At 36.8% G+C, this 22,596-nt stretch overlaps 1 protein-coding gene across 2 annotated transcripts in view; it reads left to right on the forward strand.

Moving 5' to 3' along the window:
* VTA1 (vesicle trafficking 1) overlaps positions 1-22,596 on the forward strand; it is a 50,779-nt gene that overhangs the window by 25,777 nt on the left and 2,406 nt on the right. For both annotated transcript variants that reach the window (XM_040965661.1, XM_040965662.1), the window contains exons 5-6: positions 13,765-13,873; positions 16,655-16,831. In XM_040965661.1, the coding sequence (XP_040821595.1) occupies positions 13,765-13,873; positions 16,655-16,831 (286 nt within the window). The remainder of the gene's footprint in view (positions 1-13,764; positions 13,874-16,654; positions 16,832-22,596) is intronic.

Genomic DNA, 22,596 nt, shown 5'->3' on the forward strand with positions numbered 1-22,596 from the left:
AGCAAAAGAGCAAATTACTGCTAGGAAGAATACAGGGTCACGTGGCCTAGGTCCGAGGAGTGTGGGCATAAGCAGTCTGAATACTTGATACTTTCTGTAAAACAGTTCCTACCAGTGGTTTTGAGTGTTGTGATCAAATTCCTTTTATTTAAAAAGCAGCCCTTTGGGGGCCAGTGTTAGAGCCGCTGCCTGTGATGCTGTCCTCCCATGTGGGTGCCAGTTCGAGTCCTGGATGCGCCTCTTCTGATCCAGCTTCCTGATAAAGACTCGTGAAAGCAGTGAGAGATGGCCAGGGTGCTTGGGTCTCTACACCCACATGGGAGACATGGAAGAAGCTCCTGGCTTCAGCCTGGTCCATCTTTGTCCTCTGAGACCATCTATGATTAAACCAGCAGATGGAGATCTCTTGCTCTGTGCTCCTGTGTCTCCCTCTCTTTTTGTAACTCTGACTTTCAAAAAAATGAATAAATCGTCAAAAATTGTAATAATATGAAATGTAACCCTTTCATAAAGGTCTAAGGTTCACAAATTAGATTTCCACAGTTTGCTTAACTTATTTATCTTCCTATTTTGAGCTCCTGTAACCTGCAGTCCATTCTTGTTTGTCATTTTATTGATGAATCTACCGCAGGCATGGGGAACTTTTTTCTGCCAAGGGCCGTTTGTATATTTATAACATTATTCACGGGCCATGTACAGTTATGAACTTAAAAATAGCCTGCTGTAGATGTGCTGAGTTTCAGGTGCCAGCTGCAGTTGCCTTGGCAGGCCAGACCAAATGGTTTTGCAGGCTAAGTATTTCCTCTACCAACTCTCCCACCCTACATCCCATCTACAGGGACCTTTTATTTCCTGCAGTGCAAGCCCAGGCTCCCTTCCCAGACTTTCAGGCCTTCTGTAATGTTTTATATGACACCTGCAATGCCTGCTTACAGGTAAGTCTGCCCACCACCTTCTCAGTCATCACCTTGGGGAACCTTGTGTTTTTAGCCTACATGTTATAAGTGATACCTTATCATCAAGTCCTAGCTCATTATTGTAGCCATGAATTTCTGCATTCTTTCAAGGCTTCCACTTTTAACTGCGTAACAGTGTGAATATTACACAATGGATAGGTTGACACTGTTTTTATTATATTTCAGAATAAAATACAGCACAAATGCTTGAAGGGCATACTTTGTCTCATATTACTCTTGGATGTTTTTCATTAAATATAGATTTTTACACTGAGTGAAATATTGGAGTTTAAAATGTGTGATTATTTCATCTTTCAAACTTGGCTGTAATTTTTCATTCTCTGTATTTAGAAATAGTGTTCCTACTAGTTCAGTTACATAACTTCACAATGTAAAACTGTCATTCCCACATAGCATTTTTCTTAATCCATTTCCTAGTAGTTTTTCCCTTTTGCTTTCAGTTAATCATAGGTGTGTAAAACTAGATTTAGAACATTACTATTTTATTTTCCTATAGTAACATCTCAGCATAATCTATGAGAGTATGCCAGGAACTTTATAGAAAATTTGGATTGTTTATTGTAATAAAATAGAAGAAAGTTCCAGAGCCTTTGAAACTGCATCATGAAATAAATGAACTAATTTAAAAAAAAAAAAAAAGAAAAGAAAAATTGGATTGAAGTTTGTTGGGATCAGCATTTAGCACAGAAGGTTAGGCCATTCTGCACTATTGATTTCCCACTGGGCCTGGGACAGTGGGTCAATTGACTAAACTTTCACCTGAAAACACCAGGATCCCATAAGCACATGGGTTCATGTCCTGGATGTTCCACTTCCTTTCCAGTTCCCTACTTATGGTCTGGGAAGGCAGTGAGAATGGCCCAAGAGTTTCCTAGCTTTGAATCAGCTGAGCTCTGGCTGTTGTGGCCATGGGGAAGGACCAGCAGATACAGGATCTTTCTCTGTCTCCTTCTCTGTAAATCTGTGTTTCCAATAGAGTATATAAATCTTAAAAGAAGATGAAGAAACTTGGCCCTGTGCAGTAGCCTAGTGGTGAAAGTCTCCGCCTTGCACATATCAGCAACCCGTTGGGATCGAATCGCAGCTGTGCCTCTTTCCATCCTTCTCTCCACTAAAATGAAAAGTAAGGAAGTAAAAAAATAAATAAATAAACCAAACCGTGGTTTTGGTGCAAAGAAATTTGTGAAATTCATACATAATTTTTTCATAATATTACTTGACCTGGGTATAAATAGATTTAAAGAGGTTTTTTTTTTTTTTTTAACTAAAATAATCTTTTCATGCTTTTTATTTTGAATTTATTTCATTAATAGTGATTGAAAAACAATTGCCATTTTTTCTTCATTCTCTTGTTCAGGCTTAATACTGCTAAATCAGGAAGTATGAAAATTGGAAGTGAAATATAATACTGCTTATTTTATTTTTCAAAGATCTGTTTATCTAATTGAAATACAGAGTTACAGAGAGAGGGGCTGAGAAAGAGATCTTCCCTCCACTGATTGATTTCCAAGATGGCCACAATGCCAGCGCTGAAGCCAGGGCTCTTCATCAGTTCTTCTGTGCATATGACAGGGCCCCGGGCGTCTTGGCCATCTGCTGCCACTTTTCCCAGGCCGTGAATAAGGAGCTAGAGCAGAAGTGAAGCAGCTGAGACAAATCATGCTCATATGGGATGCCAGTGTCATAGGGCCAGCTTAACCCACTACACCATACTGCTGCCACTACTTGTATTACTTTATGTCACTTACTGAGTTTCTGCTAATTTAGAAGAAACATGTGAATGTGTTTTTCTACTCTTACAGAACTGGTGTTCTAACTTGAAAAGAGAAACAAAATAACTATGCTAGTATGTGGTATTCTAATGACAAAATGGAGGAAGGATCCAGTTGTAGTATCTGCTGTTTGCCCGACACTGTAGATGTATCCTGTTCAATATTTCCCACCCTGAATTACAGTGGAAAACAATTGTACTAATGAAGATTTAGCCCTTTTGTTGTTTTTGTTAAATATCCAGTCTTTTGTGCAAAATAGAAATTCCAATAAGAAATTAATGAATGTAAAAAATGAGACTTTCAAAAATCTTAAGTTTTCTATATCCCTTAAAAATTTCTGTGCAATCGATAGAGCAGTACTGGTTGTGGGATCATATTCTGATTCCACTGATCAAAATGTAGATGCATTCGTGCTCCGCTGGGGGACTTCATCCTTAAAGGACAGTGTTGCACAAATACCGAAACGCTGATTCACTTGAGTAATTTGTCTGTGAAAGTCATAAAGGTATACATTTGAACAGGAAGGCTCTGAGCTAAGCAACATCTAGAAAACCATGCGGCATGGAAGAAACCTTATAAAAGCACGTGTTCTGTACATGATCATCATTGTATTAGTAAATAGAAGAGTAGTAGTATCTTTAATTGGTGAGGAATTTTGTGGGTTTTTTTTTTTTCTTATTGGAAAGGAAGATTTTACAGAGAATTAGAGACAAAAACCTTCCATATGCTCTTTACTCCCCCAAATTGCCGCAATTACTGGAGCTAAGCCTGTCTGAAGCCAGGAGTCTGGAGCTTCTTCCGGGTCTCGTACATAGACACAGGTTCCCAAGGCCTTAGGTCATTCTCGACTGCCTTCCCAGGACACGAGCAGGGAGCAGGTGGGGAAGCAGAGTGGCTGGAACATGGACTGACACCCATGTGGGATTTGACGCTTGAACGCAGAGGACTAGACCCTGCAATTTTATGTGACATAGACTCACTTGTTTATAGTTGTGCAGAACTGCATCTTGTGTGTAATCAGTTGTGAGTGAAGGAAGTACTGTTGTGCGGATGTTAGTGTAATGTACTTAAGGGTACAGCTGTACTTCAGAATTCCATTGTACCATTTCCTAAGTGTGTTTCCTCAGCTGTAAGACAAAGAAAACTGTAATTAATACCTGCTTGCCAAGGTGTCCTGGGGATAAAATGGAAAAAAAAATCTCAGACAAGACATTTAGCAAATTAACTAACATACAGTAAGTGCTTAAAACATATTAGTTGCTGCTTTTTTTTTCGTTGATGGAAAGCCCCTGGTAGTATGAGGGATACATTAAGGAGAACAGTTAGGAAATTTTTGTGATACTAACCCTTCATAAACTAGTACAAACAAATGAATACTTTAAAAGTATTTCAAATAGATGAGAAATTAGGGTGGAATTTAAGAAAATATGGTACTTGTTCTGCTAGAAAAACGAGTAATGTATTAGATTAATTTGTATGACATTGCTGATATTAGAATAGTTTTGATATACACAACAGGAAATTTATGTAGCTCAATCTAAATATTAAATTTGGTTGGCCATTTGTCCTGGTGGTCAAGATGTCTTTTGGCCTGCCCAGCTTTCTTCCCGAGTCCAGCTTCTGGTTCAAGTACACCAAGGGAGACAGCAGGTCCTTGCTACCCATGTAAGAAACCCAGATTGAGTGCCAGCTGCTGAGTGTGGCTTAGCCCTGACTAGTGAGATGGGCACCACGGAAGGGTGGTATTCTTTCTTTCCTCTTTCTGCCTTGCTGATTTAGCCTGCAACCTGAGGCTTAAGCATAGCTCTGTCACAATGAATAAATAATGTTTTAATAATGCTCTTGTATACTGCATTTAGAGGGCTTGTTAGCAGAAACTTAAAATTTAACAGAAACTGGGGCTGGTGTCATGGCAGAGTGGGCTGAGCTTCCACCTGCAGCACCGTAGTGTTCATGTCCCAGCTAATCCACTTCCTGATCAAATCCCTGCTTATGGCCTAGGAAGGCAGTGGAGGATGGCCCAGTTTGGGCCCCTGCATCTAGGTGGGAGGCCTGGAGAAGACTGCGGGTTCCTGGCTTGAGATCATCTCTGAACCTTGCAGCTATTTAAGAAGTGACCCAGGGGATGGAAGGTCTGTTTTTCTGTGTCTCTCCTGTTTGTAGCTCTGCCTTCCAAATAAAATAAACATATGTCTTCTAAGAAAGGTTTTAATGGAAACTGTCCTAAACCTATCAATCTTAAATATTCATTTTGTATTAACATTAAATAAAAAATACATAAGTACTATATATTATTGCTGCCATATTTGGAAGTATTTTAAATATTCATTTTGTATTAAGATAAACTAAAGAATACAAAGGTACTGTATATTATTGCTGCTATATTTGGAAGTCTAATGTGCAAATGAAATCCCAAAAAAGAACCCAAACACAAAAAAGAAGAAAGATGCTTGAATTTTAATCGTAGGTTAAATGAAATGGAAAGTTGGCTGTAGAGATAAGTATAAAAAAAAAAAAGGGCCTGTGATAGGGTTAATTTTAAATGGCTGTTTTTCATCTCATCTCTTTAAAATATATATGACTATGAAAGTAAAAATTATTGTAACTATATGTGTATATTGGATAAACTCGAAACGGGGTAGTTGAATAAAGGAAATCAAAAACAGACCTAGAAACAGCTATGTCAGTGCATACTGTAACTGGCCTGATTAACAGTGCAGCTTGAAAGCAGAGGTTTTCAGGCTGAATTTAGCAAGCAATCCTTAGCTGTAAGCTTTTTTTTTTTTAATATGGCCTAATATATAAAATATTAAGTACAATATAATGTATATAAAAGCAAAATATTTTGAAAATGAAAACATTAAAATGTGCACATTTAAATTAACTATTTGCCTAGTCTCCAAATGTAAAAACAGATTATTTTGAAAATGAAAAAAGTGCGCATGAAAGTGTATTTAGGTCTAGATGGTCATACGAATTATGTGTAAAATACTCTTTAATGTGTGTTACTATAGGTGAAATGGGATGAGATATTTCCATATAATAAATGGATCCGTTCATGAAAAAGTCATTATAGTTCCAAATGTTCCTCTAAGAAAATTTTTGAAGTAAATGAAGCAAAATTGACTGAAAATTTAAAAATAAACTCATAATTGAGGATTTTAAATCCTATCATTGATATTTTTTCAAAATCAGAATTTATAAAGGCTGCATCAAATGTGAAAAAACAAGAGCTTTCATGCACTGCCTAGTAACTATGTTAGATGTTATATCCACTTTGGAAAAAGATCTGCCAGATTTTTGTAAAGTTAAACATACTCCTACCTTTTTACAAGCAATTCTTTCTGATATTTATCCAAGAGAAATGAAAACATATGTCCAAAAAAAAAAAAAAAACCTACTTGTTACAGAGTGTTCGTTCATAGCCTGAAACTGGACACAACCCAGATGTCCACTACCCACAGAATTGTTGCTCCCTGGACCCCATAGAACATTAGCTGTCATATAATAAATGCTTGTGCTTTGTTTGGAATCTTTGGTTAATTGCAGCCTACGTTCCACCAGCATGATAAAAATAGAGAAGTTAAAACTAAGAATTTACATACAAAATTATAATTAAAATTTGGGGTACAGTTTTTACTTTTAAAACTAGTTTCCTAAAAATTTGGTTGCTTCAAAAAATGTAAAATATTCAGTATTGAAAAATATGAAACATAGAATGTCTCAGGAAATATGTATATTGTCTGATTATAAATTCTTAAGTATCTGAGTCATTATAATAATTTTTTAAAATATTTGTTTTTCATACATTTCCTATTATATTTCTTCCCAGTGTTTCTGGAAGTTGTATGGAACCCTGTTTGTATAACATACTTAACAGAATTGAGAAATTAAGATATCTATGAATTTAACATCCAGCTGGAAATTTTTTACCTTTATATCACTGATTACCTTGAAAATGTTATAAATGAACTACATTCTTAACCCACAAGTATGCTTATGATGTGTGATGTAAGGAGTTTCCCATATAGCCTTAATGCTATGCGTTGACCCTGCCTTCCAGTCTAAGCAAACTGTGGTCTCAAGTATAATATATGCATTCTTTCATTAGTAAAAGGTGTTTTTACTTCAGCTCAATGTTTTTCATCATGTGGTGCAAGACAACCAGCTTCTAGACTGACTTGGGTTACTTGTTAAAAGTGTGGATTCTAGAATCAAGTATCTGTTTATTTTTGTGCTAAAATGTTTTTGTTCAGAACTGTGTGCCAGGGTCTGTTGCAGGTGCTATCAGTATAGCAATGGATGGAACCTCTGTCTTCTTGGGAATCACTTTCTTGTGGTGGAAACAGATAATAAGCAAAGCCTGTATTGGTTAAATGATAAAATTTCATGTAGAAATTCAGGTCAGGAATAAAAATCAGCTTTTTACTAAGGTGCTGAACTTATTTAGAACTCAGCTAAGAAGGCAACTTTAGCAGAACCTTGAAGAAGATAAACTACTGAAATCAACAAAGGTTTCAGATAAGGTAAAGTACAACTTTTTAAGCTTATTTCTAACAATTTATTTATTTATTTGAAAGTCAGAATTACAGGGAAAGATGGAAATAAACCTTCCACACACTGATTCACTCCCCAGTGGCCCACGCTGATCCAAGCCAAATCGAGGTGCCGGAAGCACCATCCAGGTCTCCTGCAGAGGGCAGGAGCCCAGACACTGGCTTTTCTGAGCCTTTAGCAGGAAGCTGGATTGGAATTGCTGCAGCCAGCACCCAAACCAGCACCTCGCTGGGAAGTCAGTATCGCAGACAGCAGTTGTACATGCTGTGTTACAGCACTGGGCCCCAAAGTACAAAGTTTTGAGGTCATAATCTGCTGCCCTTTCTGGTTCAAGAAAAAACAGACTTTGTAACTGAAATGGAAGAAGGAAAGAGATTGATAGGAAATGAGTAAAGGAAGTGAGAGTTTAAACAGAATTGGTAAGGTTTGACTTGTGCTTTTAAAATATTCCCTTCACTAAAATGGATAAAGGTGGAAAAAAAGGAGCTTCTTTAGTGCATTCATTATTAAATAATCAGGGTGAAGAGTAATGTTGGCTGAAACCAGCCCTTGCACTGGAGGAATAATGGAAAAAATGGACTGTAAATGTACTTTGAATGTCAAATTCAAGAGATTTAGTTGTTTGAATATGAGAGTAATATAGGACTCTAGGACTTTGAGGTTGAACATTCATTTTAAAATGGAGTTGTCTTTCATTGTCAGGTGCAGCGAGATCAGTAAGTGGCTTGAAGTTAAGCAGGCTATAGGCTATATACAACATAAGAAATGACTGTTGAGTTCAGTATAAGTCCTAAAGTCAGGAAAGAAAATTTGGAGTTGACAGCATGATGATGATGGTAAAATACAGAAAGAGAAGATAAGGAGTCTTAATTGAAATGGAAGTCCAGGCCATGAGCCATGAAAAAGCCGGTGGAAACCCTTAAAGGAGCATGCGGAGCTGAAAGGCTAGCCAGTAGACCTCAGTAAGCAGGAAGCCTAGCGATCACCATTGCCTGCTGATGGGAACTATTGAGGAAAGTAAGGTTTAAGCATTAGATTTCCCCGTGTAGAAGTGATGGACTCAAGTATTTGCAGTGAGTAATGAGGATAAAACCTAGAGCAGGGTAAGTTTAACAGAAAATTGAACAGGCAGAAATTAAGATAGCTAATGTAAAACGTTATGCTTAGGAAACAATGCGAATGCAGCCTATATGAGCACAATTGACATTTTGAAATTTTATTATTATTTGCACCCTTTGTCTATACTCTTGAGGTACAGCAGAGGTTTTTTGTTTTGTTTTGCTTTCTGATTGTTGTTGATTTTTTTTTTTTTTACCTAATGGAGTATTAAGTGTGTAATTGTTATGTGAACTAATAGTATGCCATTATAAAAATTGAAAAAAAAATGAAGTTAGAAGGAAGTAGGTCATGGGGAGCACAGGCAGAGGGAGCGCAGGGCAAGAAGTTACCTCCACACTCCTGACTCTGTTCTCACATGTGTGAAATTTGTTCACTTTATATAAATAAGTTGAAATATGTAAAAATTCCTTTTAAGGTAACTTTTTTAGTTTGCTAATGGAGAATGATTTAAATGAGAGTTTCCCTCGTTTCATTCAGAAATAATTTTTATTATACTCTCATGTGATTCTTACATACACTGATGTTGAAAACGCCTGTTGCAGCGTATAGTTGCTATCGTTCATCAGCGTACCAAGGAAAAATAGATGTAAAGGAAAAGTCCTGTACTCCACTGCTGACTCCACTTGCTGAAACTTGCAGGTGTCAGTGATTTTCATCAGACCGGTTACAAAACAGGAACTTAGAGGCCAGGCACAAAAGTGAAAGTTCTTCTTATAATTCCTGTGTCCCAAAAAGGATGTCCAGTCAGCCAGAAGGAATTTAACAGATTTCAAAAATATTGACATCTTAAAATTTTCCACTTAAAACGTTTTTCTTTAGTCTAAACAATATTAAGACATGAGTTAATTTTAAGTGACAACTACCAGAAGTTATGTTTGTTATAAATATATGCACGCACTTGCAGAAATAAGGGTGTCATAGAAACAGTAGAGTGAAAAATACTTCACTGGTTTATCTCCAATGGGGACATTTTTTTAATGTGCTTGCTAAAATGAACCCTTTTGTCTTAAATTAATGTTTTCTCAAACTTCATACACTAGCAAAGAGCTCCAAGGTACTTTAAATTTATTCACCTGTTCATACTATAAAATTGAGACAAAAAGAACCTTCTGAAGTCATTATAATAAATATTTTCCCATTATGTCTTTAGGATTAAATTATTTCAAATCAAGGAATATTTGGCTTATTTTTTAAAGATCACCTAAGAAAGGCAGTTTAAAACTTTCTAAGCTATTTATTCATTTATTTTCAAAATGGCCCTGTATATCTACCAAATATGTGTTTTGTTAATACACATTATGTAGCTGATCTTTTCAAGTCCAGTTTCCATTATCATACATATTTCCTCTGAATTGAAAATTATAGTGTGGTAAAGCCCTGATTTGGGTGACTTTTACCGCTAAGATAGTGTGACCCAGAGTAAGTCATCTTACTTTTGGCATGACATGTTGCCATCTCATAATGGTGAGATAATAAAGAAGAGGTTAAAAGCAAAGAAAGATTATGGGACTTAAATTAAGCAGGAGCATTTTAGGGAGGGTACTTACTGCCTTTCTTTCACATTGAACTTTAATGCTCATCATGTCTGACTTGTTTGCTTCTCTTACCCCTGGTACTTCACATAGTGAGTAGTGGTCAGTTTACTTATTGAGGAAAAAGGAGGAAGGCAGAGGTGACTGGGATATAGACAGTAAGTGTATATTGAACAGTCAAGAAAAATGTTATAGTTTGTCTTGTTTTCTAAGTACATCAAGAAACCAGACAAAAAGTGACTTGAGTGGATTTGTATTTTAGAAACAGCAATCAGGAGTACTATATAGGGAAAATGTGGTAAGGGCAGGACAAGAATAGAAGTAAGATGGAGTTGGGGGATATTTCAGAGCATGGTCATATTTCAGCATATTTCAGATGAAGGTCAGCTCATGATATGTTTTTTAACTTTTTTTAATTTGACTTATTTTTATTATGATTATTATATGATAAAGTTCCATAGGCCGTGGGATTTTGCCCATCCCCTCTCCAACTCCCGCCTCCCTCACCGAGTTCCCCCATATCACTAACACAGCATAGTTCTTAATACACGGTCTTATGTCCATCATTGCGGGCATGGACAGTGGCAGAGTCCAGCATTTCACTGTCAAGATATAGTAAACAGTTTCAGTGGGAGTCCATCTTTGTCTGGAAGCAGAGATGCAAATGCATTGTATCGTCACATCTGGATATGATAGTCTCCATTACACAGCCACTATACATCCCCCCAAAAGAAAAGCCACAAAACATAATCAACAACAGGAAGAAAAAAAAAAAGAAATTAACAGCACCATGAAGCTAAAGAACATGCCACTGAATAACCAACGTGCTGCTTAAGAAACAAAAAAGAAAATCAAGAACCTTCCTGAAGAAAATGATGCTACTCTGTGATCCATGAGTCTTTGAAGAATTTAGTCAGAAGAAGGTGTTTTTGAAGAGGTGAAACCAACAAAAAGTATCAAAAACCATGAGTTATAGTTTCCGTTGATCTTTACCAGTGACATGTGTCTCCTGCAGGCAATAATTAGATGGGTTTTGTCCTTCAACCCAGTCCACCAATCCATGACGATTGATGAGTTTAAGCCATTTACATTCAGGGTTAACATGAATGGATGGTAATTTGGTTATGTCATTTTAGCAATGGGCTGTTCATTAATTCAGTCTTCTGCTGTTATTCTACTGGGATATTCCTCATATTTACCCTTGGTTTTGGTGGGTGACACTGCTTCCGTCTTACAAGAGAACATCTTTAAGTATCATTTGTACGGCAGGTTTAGAGAGGCAAATCCTTTTAACTTTGCTTTACTGTGAAAGAATTTTATTTCATTTTCAAAGACAAAGGAAAGTTTTGCTGGGTACATTATCCTGGGCCGACAATTGTTTGCCTTTCGAAATATGTTGCTCCAGTCTCTTCTGGCCTGTAAAGTTTCCTGTGAAAGATCTCTTGTGAGTTTAATTGGCATTCCTTTATATGTCAACTGATTTTTTTCATGTGCACATTTAAGGATCTTTTCCTTATGTTCATTTGAAGAGAGCTTGATTATCATGTGTCGTGGTAAAGATCGCTTTTGGTCAACCCTGTTGGGAGTTCTGGACCCCTCCTACATGTTGCTGCCCAATTCTTTCTTTAGATTAGGGAAATTTTCCATTAGTATTTCATTGACTACATTTGTAAACCCAGCTTCTCTTTTCTGTACCTTCTGTGACTCCCATAACTCTTATATTCTTCAATACTTTTTTAGCCTGATCCAGCTCTGCTTCCAGTTCTTTGTTTGTTTCTCCCTGGTGACAGGAAATATCTTCTTCTAATTCTGAGATTCTTTCTTCTGCCTCCTTCATTCTATTTTGGAGACTCTGCACTGTACTTTTAATTTGCACCACTGTATTCTTCATTTCTGATATATCAGCTTTTGTTTGATCCGTTTCCTGTGTGACATATTAAATTCCTTGAATGCCTGTTTTATGTGCTTCTCGTTGTTGATAATAAGTTTTATAACAAGTGTTTTGACTTCTGTATCCCCCATTTTCTCGATGTATTCCTCAGTTAACTCTCAGTTGAACTGACAAGTGTGATACAGACTAGAAAATGTAGGCTCTTTTCCCATTAGAAAACATTCAGATTCTCTAACCTTTTTGTGATATAATAATATTAAATAAATAGACAAGAAATAAACTGGACTCCACCCACAAGTGAACTAAATTATAAAGAACTGAAGACTTTGTATGTGACCACGTCCTTTCAGAAGCTTTTTTGGAAAGCAGCACAGGGTATAGTTATACTTGAGAAAAGGAGGCATCAATGTGTGGAGCATGTTTTTAAAATGGAGTCCAAGAATGATTCAGAAGGTTCTGGTTAAGGGACAGGCATTTGGTCTGTCAGTTAAGCTGTCAGTTGAGGCTCAGCCTCTCTCCATTAGATTGCCTGGAATTAACTCCAGCTCCGTTCCCAGTTACAGCTTCCTAATAGTGAATACCCAAGGAGCAGCTTAAGTAATGACTCAAGAAATTGAGTCCCCAGCACACATCTATTGGACCTAGATCTGTTTCCCACCGAGACCTGTTCCGAGTATGGAGTTTCTGGCTCCTTTGGTCTGGTCCACTCTCAGCTGTTGTGGTCTTTTAGGGAGTAAACCAGCAGATGGAAGATCCCAATATCTTGCCCTTCCTTCCCCCGTCTCTACCTTTTAAGTACATAAATTTAAAATGCCTTTTAAAAAGTACCCATTTTTTTCCCATGAACTCTGTCAAGCCTCGGATTTTAAAAGAAATGTTTGATAAGAATAGGAAAATGACATGTGAGGCAAAATCAGTAATTCGGGTGTTGCTTTTTTGAGACTTCTATGTAGAAGTTGTCTGTACTGGTGTCTGCATTCACATTAAAAGAATACTCAACTGTCTGTGTGCTGTGATATATATTTAGAATGAATGACCACTTGTGAATCTTTGCAGAAAACCGCTCCAATTCCAATACAGGTGCGCTTTCAACATAGTAAAACTGTTCTCTGAAATGCCATTGTTCAGAATAATCACCTAGAAATCGTTACTCTACCAGACTCTTGCTCAGGAGCTCTAAGATAGATATGAATATTATGCATTGCTGGCATGCCCCCAGGTGATAACTAGATGATGATTATGAAGATTAATGGAAAATATGAACTAATAGTTATGGGCTCATCCAAAACTCAAAGAAAATTTACTCTTATTTTTAGAGTAATTTTTGTCTGATTTTATAGCATATATCATAAATCAATGCATAGAAGAAGAGTCAGCTTGCAAGTTCTTTAACATTTTCAATTCTCATAGTAAGAGCCCAGTGTGATATTTTCGCCTTTCTAAAAATGAGGTAACTGGAATCCAGACCTGTTAAATACCTATAAAATCAGGTTTGTCTGGCTGCCATCTATTGTTTGTTTTTACCACTAATTATTTCCTCTTTTTGTTTTTCTAGAACTGCACAGCATAGTTTTTTTTTTTTCATTGTTGGTGAAAATAACTTGGTATTTTATTTTTACAATTCCACTAAGTTTACTTCTTCCATGTGGAAGAACTAAATGACAACTAGGGATGAATTGTCATTTTTACTGAATGAATACTCTTACTTCTGCTGCCAAACTTTCATATGAAAGCATAAAGGAAAGAATTATTTCTTCAGTAAAATGTCTTTTCATGAAGCCCTTAATGCCTTAAGAAGTTTTTAGATGCCATAATAGAATGGGAAACTTTTTAAATATGAATATAGGTCATCTAAAATACTTGGTTCTCATTTCTTTTGTACTACCTAATATTGATGTGAAGGTATTCTTTTTTAGAATGTGAAACACAGAAAATATGCAAGGTGGAAGGCCACATATATCCATAATTGTTTGAAGAATGGAGAGACTCCTCAAGCAGGCCCTGTTGGAATTGATGAAGATAATGGTATGCATTTATTTGTTCTAAGGGAAATGACTTAGTAGTATCATCAGTATTCAGTAGATAATTACTCATAAATTTACTATACGGAACTATAGTATAATTTGTTTTCATCAGATCTAAAATCTAAGAGAAGGGTAAAATTTAAACGTAAGACAGTGAGGTATTGAAACCAAACTGCTGAGAAGTCTGTCCATTTCAGAACAGGGCCTGGTACTTCCTGGAGTCAGTCATATTTCATTCCTACCTCCATTACAATCAATATGTAATTTATAAAGCATTTTCAAGCCACAAAGAGCACTGTTTCTTTTGTTTATCTACTTAAATCATGTATTTCTAAACTCAAATGGTGAAATGAATCATCCACCTTCCTCTTCTTAGAGACAGTCATTTTACTCAACTCACCTAATCCTTATTAAATGACTTAAATTTAGTTATTTTCTAAATAACTTATTTTGTAATAACGTTACAATTAGATGACCTGTGAATTTTTGGAGGGGTGTGTTTCAGCCTATATTATTCCATACTTCACCCTCCAAAATTCGTATCTTTATTTCCTACAAAAGACATTGCTTCCAGTTTGTTAAACCCAAAAATGTTCATTCCCATATCAATTCTAAAGTCTAAAGGCCAAATCTCTAAACAGCCTCTGAACAGCTTCTTAGAGTAAGTGATAAGAATTGTGGGTTCCGTTCTGAGGCAGAATTGCCCTCCAGCTGTGGACCTGTGAGTGCAGAGCATTTACGTGCTGCTGAAATACAGAATCCCAGTTGTTCAATAGGGATGGGTTGGAGAGACATTCCCATTTTGAAAGAGAAAAATCAGAAAGGGAAAAAAAAAAAAAGCATGACACATTCCAAGCAAGGCAAGTTTCATTGGAGGTTAAGTTTTGAAAACACTTCTCTGAGACAGTGCTCTGCTCTCTGGACTCACTGGTGGTGATATTGTTATTGTTTGTGTTCTGTCCACTTGAGTCCCTGCAGTGTTTTTGCTGCTGTGTATTCCCATATAAATTTCTGGCTCTTGCTGAGATGACTGAATCTTTGAATCTCACCCATCATATCTATTATATTGTTGTTCAGTTACATCATTAGTGTTTTCCTCAGACTTTTTGATTTTTGCCAATATGAATGGACTAACCATTTTTCAGATATTCAAGTTCTGACACCTTTTATCTAGTAATCCCTTCTTCACTTTTCTTCCATTTTACTATAAGCAATAATGACTAAGCTGTACCTTCAGTATTTTGCTGAATCTCTACTAAAAGACACAGTTTGGGGGCATGAATTGTGGCATAAGAAATAAAGCTGCAGGCTGCAATACTGGCATCCCATATGGGCACCAGTCCATTCCCGCTGTTCTACTTCTGACCCAGCATTCTGCTAATGCTTGGGAAGAGCAATGTGGGATGGCCCCAATGTTTGGGTTTCTACTGCTCAAATGGGAAACCTGGAAGATGACCCTACCTCCTGGTTTCGCCCTGGCTCAGTCCTGGCCATTGCCACCATCTAGGGAGTGACACAGCAGATGAAAGATCTCTGTGTCTCCCTGAATCTGGGCTTTCACAAATAAATACATATTTTTAAAAAATAATAAATAACTAGTTTTACCTCAGAATTCCACACAGCACTAGAATGTAATTCGGGCAAAATCTTCCCCAGCATATGGATACAAAGTCATCTTTTCCCTAGTTTCCAGTGATGTACCCCCTGTTCTGAGACCTCACCAAAATCACCTCCAACAGTTGGATTTTGAGCATACCCTTGAGCCTCTACCCAGTCTTAAAACCACTTCCACATTTTTGAGAGTTTATTACAGCAGCACCACACTTCACAGTAACAAAAAAATGCCTATTCTTTGGCTTCCAGAAAATATTACATGCTGGGTACCTTACACAGTTTCTCAGTTTTGTGGCCAAACTTCTCAGTTAAGGTCTGGTGGAGTTGATTTCTGCTCTGTGCTATTTTTGTAACTTGGAATTGACCACCTTTTTGCTATGCTGGAAAGAAACAAATCTCTCTCTTTTTTACAGTTCTAAAATTCTCCAACAGAGGGAAAAATTATTTTAATGAAAATGAGTATAAATGTATCCACAAAATTTCCTAGCAAAATACCCATCTTTAAGAATATGTAACCTTGTTTTTATTTGCAGTTACATGCATAGAATATGTAATATTATAATCATCAGAAAATGGTATGTTGAAATGAATGGAAGCCAGTAAAATCTATATCCCAAACTTGATTTTTCTTTATTTTTAAATCGCTATGAATTCCAAGTGTCTTATGCACAATATTAAATGTATGATCAAAAATTCATTTTCTTAAAGTGGTTTTCAAATTTACCAAATAATATGATGTATTTTAAAAATATATTTTTCAGAACATACCAAGAGTTTTCTTAATGTGAAATTATATTCTTTCACTTTTGTCCACTATACTTTGAACACACATTCATAATAATTTAATAGCAAGTACAAAGTAACTATTGACTAAAAGGCAGCAGTCATAAAATAGAGTTGTTATTTAAAGAAAAAATATTCTGCATGCAAGAATTTTATGTAATTAAAAAATAGAAACCTAAAAGAATTGTAATCATAATGTCAGGAACAATTAAATTTTTAATATAGAAAAATGGAAACTATTTAAGATAAAACCTGCTCATTAGATTCATGAAATAGAATTGCATATGAAATCTGTTATGTGTATACAATAGAAATACTTGGCACTGTGTGTATGTGTAGATGTGTATCATACATACCTATCATATGTGGTATTTCTATGGAATAGATGGTGAAGAAGGTGAGGCTGCTGGAGCAGCCTCCTTGCCCACTCAGCCTCCTCAGCCATCCACCTCTTCGGCGTTTGATCCAGGCAGCGTGCCGGCAGGCAGCTACAGTGGAATACAGATTCCTCCAGGTGCACATGCTCCGGCCAACACTCCAGCAGAGGTGCCTCATAGCACAGGTGCGACAGACAGCCTCACCACTTCTCGGTTTCCGTACAGTTGTAAACTGCACAACTTATTGTATGTGTGTCTTATTAATAATGTTCATGCAGCAAAAGATCTTAAATCATTTGATCCCACTGAAAATATTTAATTCTTTTCATCGAAATTTTAATGTCAGTTGCCTTTTAAGTTTGAGATGTATTTCTATGTATCAATTTATACGTAACTTCATATTTGAGTAATAAGAGTAGGTGCTTTTTTAGTATTTCTGGGTTTTGTTTTCTTTTTGCTTTTTCTTTATCTTTCATCTTCCCTCAATTTGTTCCAGAACACTGAGGTTTTGGGATGTGTCAGAGTCCTGCTCCAAAAGCAAGATTGGATTTTTTCATGCTTCGTTCCCTTAGGTCCCTGCCTCTGCCCTCCGTGTCAGCATTCCTATGCAGAATTGGAACCTTTCAGCTTATAATCTCAGTAGCAGTGAAGTCACAGACAATAAAAGGAGAAGCCTCAAGTTAGTTTTGTTAACATGACAGACATGTGGATTTAAGGAAAAGGAAGAGATACGTGTTATCTTTAAAAGTAAACCTGTACTATATGATCTTAGAAAAAAAGAGTTGATCGAACTAATCTCCAGTGGTAAATCAGCATTGGTAGACACTTCTGCAAAGCCAAAGGTGCTGTGTTTTGTTTTGTTTTCTTATTTTTTGGTTTTTAAAATCATATTTCTAAAATATTACCCTTACTTTCAAACAGAAAATCATTTGTTTGGGACTCCGGCTCATATGCCTATGATACTGGCATCCATGTGAGCACCAGTTCAAGTCCCAGCTGTTCCATTTCCAATCCAGTTCCCAGCACGTGTGCCGTAGAAAGGAGCAGAGAATAACCTGAGTTCTTGGAGTCCTGCAGCCTCCAGGGAGACTCAGATTGACTCCCGGGAACCTGATTTCAGCCTGGTCCAGTCCTGAGTGTTACGGCCGTTTCAGATGTGACCCAGTAAATAGACATTCGTTGATTCGTTAGTCCTTCTTTCCTTTCTTCCCCTCTCCGGTCTCCCTCCTTTCCTTCCTTCCTTTTTTTTTTCTTTTTCTCTCCTTGTATCTGTTCCTCTCTTTTGCTTTATCTCTGCAAAACAAATAAATAAATTCTTTTAAAGATATATATTACGAGTCCTTTATACCCATTACTTAAATCTTACCTAATTTTTAATCTTTTTTTCTAAAAATTGTTAGCTTTACATTTATCTCCATTTTTACTTTTATCTCCATTTTTACTTTTTTACATTTTTTCCTTTTTTACATTTTTACAAATTTTTTTTAAGATTTATTTATTTATTTATTTCATTGGAAAGGTGGATATACAAAGAGGAGAGACAGAGAGGAAGATCTTCCGTCCAATGAGTCACTCCCCAAGTGAGCACAACGGCCGATACTATGCCGATCCGAAGCCAGGAGCCTCTTCCGGGTCTCCCACGCGGGTGCAGGGTCCCAAAGCTTTGGGCCGTCCTCGACTGCTTTCCCGGGCCACAGGCAGGGAGCTGGAAGGGAAGTGGGGCTGCTGGGATAGAACCAGCGCCCATATGGGATCCCGGTGCGCAAGGCGAGGACTTCACCACTGCGCCACTGCACGAGGCCCCATTTTTACAATTTTACTTTTATCTCCAGTTAGGTTAACCTATGTTGCTGAACTGTACTAATATTGCAAAGTGCTTAATCAATGCAATGAGAGTTGACCTTGGAGCCTTGGTTTCTCTTTTTGTTATGGAACATACCATTAATTTTCAGTTACCAGCCACATTCTATCCAAAATGTTTAGAATCTTATGTGTCATTTGAATACATGTAAAATTTTTCTATTTTGATCTTTGTACTGGCAATTATAATCGGTCATCTTATTTCTGTTCTAAAACTTTCAACTTTGTTTTGTAGAGATAGTGCTAGTAGTTTGTCTTTAAAATTAATGATAAAAATTTTCATTTTGGCATTAATTTCCTTTGTGTCATCATTCAGTATCTTGCATCCTGACTTCCTGATGCATTGTGGTCTGAGTGGTGAAGTTAATAAAAAAGTTAATCTGAATTTGTTTTGTAAGTAACATTTTGTAGAACATTGTTTTAAACTTTTAATTATCTTTAAAAATGCTTGATATTTCCAATGTAAAATAATGTAAGCAAAACTAGCTAATAGAGTGTGTTTGCCTTGGATGAATACTGTTTGGTTATATTTAAAACTTTTTTTTTAAAAAAGATTTATTTATTTATTGGAAAGTCAGATATACAGAGAGGAGAGACAGAGAGGAAGATCTTCCATGCGATGATTCACTCCCCAAGTGAGCGCAACGGCCGATGCTATGCCAATCAGAAGCGAGGATCCAGGAACTTCTTCCAGGTCTCCCACATGGGTGCAGGGTCCCCAGGCTTTGAGCCATCCTCGACTGCTTTCCCAGGCCACAAGCAGGGAGCTGGATGGGAAGTGGAGCCGCCGGGATTAGAACCGGCACCCATATGGGATCCCGGGGTGTTCAACGCGAGGACTTTAGCTGCTAGGCCATGCTGCCGGGCCTTATTTAAAAGTTTAATATTAATCAGGAGTTCAACACAGTCATTCTCAAAAAAGGTCAAGTGAAAATACAATATATTTTTAAGTCCAGTAGTATTGATTTTTTACTTCTATCCATTACTAAACCATAAACTTAACTGATAACTCCTTTGGAATAAATTTTCCTCTTTCTTAAATGAAAATAATTATTTCATGATTATTTGATTTTTAAAAAACTAAAAACTTGACTAACAGAAAATTAGTTTTCAACAAATATGCTTCCTTTCCTTTTATTTTTCTCCCTCTTTTTTTCTATTTATGTGCCAAAGAGAAGACGCTTAATGGCAAGCTAATAACTATGTGAAGTCATGCTGTGACTCAATAAGGTATCATATCTGGAGCAAAGGATGCTCACTTCTCAGAGAGATTACCCAGGGGCATTGTTTAAGGCAGGTGGCAGCATAGGTATATATGTATACTTACACAGAAATATTTACATCTATGTAGATTTGTATGAAAGAGGAAATTGCTTTTAGTAGAAAGACAAAATTAAGTTGATCCATATGAAACTGCTTTTTTATTGAACAACAAAAATGATAAAATAGGTAATTTCCTGTGTTTAATGCAGAACATACTCATGACATAATGATAGCTCTCAGGAGACAGTGCGCTATTAAAGAATGTTCACGCATAAGCAGTTCATTTTGATTCAGTTAACTAAGCATAAGCTTATCTTTGTTTCTTTTTTTTTTTTTTCTTCTATGTCCCCCACTACTCAGAAGGAAGGATAGTAAAAAAACTTTGTAACTTTAGTAGGATGACATACTATCTTGTTAACTTTACACAGTCATACATGTGGTATTTCAGCAATTATTGCAACTACTTATGCACTTACTATTGCAGCGGTATTAAATATCACTGTCTCTAGTTTAGACAGTCTGAATAGATTAAATAATATCCTAAGAGAGCAAACATACTCACTAAGTCATAAAAGCAGAATTTGCATCCAAATCCCTCTGGCTCAGTTCATTTGCCACTTCTATTCTTTTTCCAATGAAACAAACTTTATTTCCCTAGAAAATTAATTTTGAATGTTGGACTTTTCAGTTAGCACCTAAATTCTTTTTCCATTATATTTGAAACAGAAAAAAAAAAACAATTGTCTAATAAAAAACAAAATGACATTCATAGTTTATAAATATAACAGGTGTTTCCCCTCTTACTCACTTTAAAAATGATTTACTTTCTCTCTTATAAAGGTCCAGGATGTAGTTTTATCAAAGGGAAATCCTCAAGATAGCTCAAAGAATAGTATGTACTAATTTACAGTTTTTAGTTCTTCCTGAAGCAAAGCAAGCGGAGGGCACGTGTAGACTGCCGAAGGCAAGGTGTTTGCCCCTTGTGCTTGGCCATGCACACGTCTGACGTGGGCAGTAACAGTACACAAGTGTGCCTACTTCTCTTGAAACATTTTTACAGTGTATATGGAAAAAGATCTTAATGAGACGTATAATTAGATTGTGTTAATTCTAATCTTGTCAATGTAAATGTATCTCATCGCATACATAAATCAAAAACTAAGCTGTGTTGTACACACGTATTTTAATTCTTGTGTTAATCTTTGCTGTTTAGTTGTTGATATTTTGGGCTCAGTATTTTTCTCAAGGCTATTTCCCATGATGATAATAATGGAATTTTATCCAGCCCCATTCTCCTATTGTGTTACTCTTGTTATTTGTGTATTCTTCATGTGTTTTTTTCCAATTTTCTCTGTGCTCTAAATCCTACTTTTTGAGGGTAATCTTTAGTTTTATATATGCTTACATATATGTGTGTGTGTATATATATATATATTTATATTTGTTCAGCTTATTTGAAAAAGACATAATTCCTTGGTCCATTTGATGCCTTCTACTTGTGTCTGGAATAGCCAAGGATGGGCTACACAGATGATGGCTCAGTACGTGGGCCCCTTGCTGCTCACATAAACCTGAATGGAGTTCCAGGCTCCTCACATCAAGCCTGGCTGAGTCTTGGTTGTTGCAGGCCATTTGCAGGCAATGACCCAGTGAATTAACATGGCTGAATCTGTGTATGGTATGTGTGTCACACCACCCCCCTTTACTTTTCCTTCTCCCTTTCCTTTCTTCACCTCTCTCCCTCTTTGTCACACTGCCTTTCAAATAAATAGATAAAACTTTAAAATATATATGCAATCTTAAAAGCAAAGGTGAAGGCTCAGGGTGGGGAGTTCCTGCCACCCTCCCTGACATCTGGATAGAGCTCTGGTTCCTGCTTAGGGCCTGCTCAGGTCAGCACCAGCATCTGGGCACTAGATAGCACATTGGACCTATGCTCCTTCCTCTCACTGAGTCTCACGCTGTGTCTCTTTCAAGTTAAGAAACGCATAAATTGGAAAATTTGGGCTGTATAATGTGAAATTTCATGTGCAATTAAAATGGAACTCATTCCATAAGCTAAATTGCCACTTCCCAAAGTAATTTTATTGGCTAAGAACTTAGAGTGGAAAGAGATTATCTGTACAGACATTGCTAAATTTTAATTAAGAAAAAAATGAAATAATTAAGAAAAAATTGAAATCTCAATCGTGAGGAATAAAACACATAGTAGGAAACGTGTAGTCAAAATATGCATGTAATACTATCTCCTTTTTCAGGAGCAGAGGACCTCAAAATTGGGTTCCTTTGTCGTGTGTGAAAAATGTAGTAACAAAACAAGCTGAGCAGCAAGAGCCACACTATTCAGTAGGCAGCAAGTGGAGAATCAGGAATCTAGTTGGCAAGTGAACCTGTCAGCTGCTGGAGGCTGCAGTCACAGATGCAGAATGAGGAGAAGTGGCAGGAATCTGCTGATAAATGAGGGGAATGTTTATAGCTTTTCTAGGATGGAGTCTGAATTCTTGGAATTTAGAAGCTTCCTTCTTTTTCTGCCTTTTTTGTCCCCTCTACTGACTGTAGTGGTGATCATTAACTGTCATGAACCACCAGTGGTAGTGCTTTTTAGCATAGAAATGAGTTGTTTAAGAAGCTAAGGTCATGTGGGCAGCCATCTTGGATCTCATTTAAGCCAGTTACCTAGGGAGGACTTCTGCTTTGAACAGAAATGATGTTAGACTGGAGGTAGAACCTCCAGCATGTAACATATGACTGCATAGCCTACATGTCTTCCTTGGCAGCCTCTACGTTATGTAGTTATATCTTTCTTGATTCCTGTAAGTTCTTGCCT

This window comes from Ochotona curzoniae, unplaced genomic scaffold (assembly GCF_017591425.1).
Source record: "Ochotona curzoniae isolate NIBS_2020 unplaced genomic scaffold, NIBS_Ocur_1.0 scaffold_3890, whole genome shotgun sequence".
Classification (NCBI taxonomy): Eukaryota; Metazoa; Chordata; class Mammalia; order Lagomorpha; family Ochotonidae; genus Ochotona; species Ochotona curzoniae.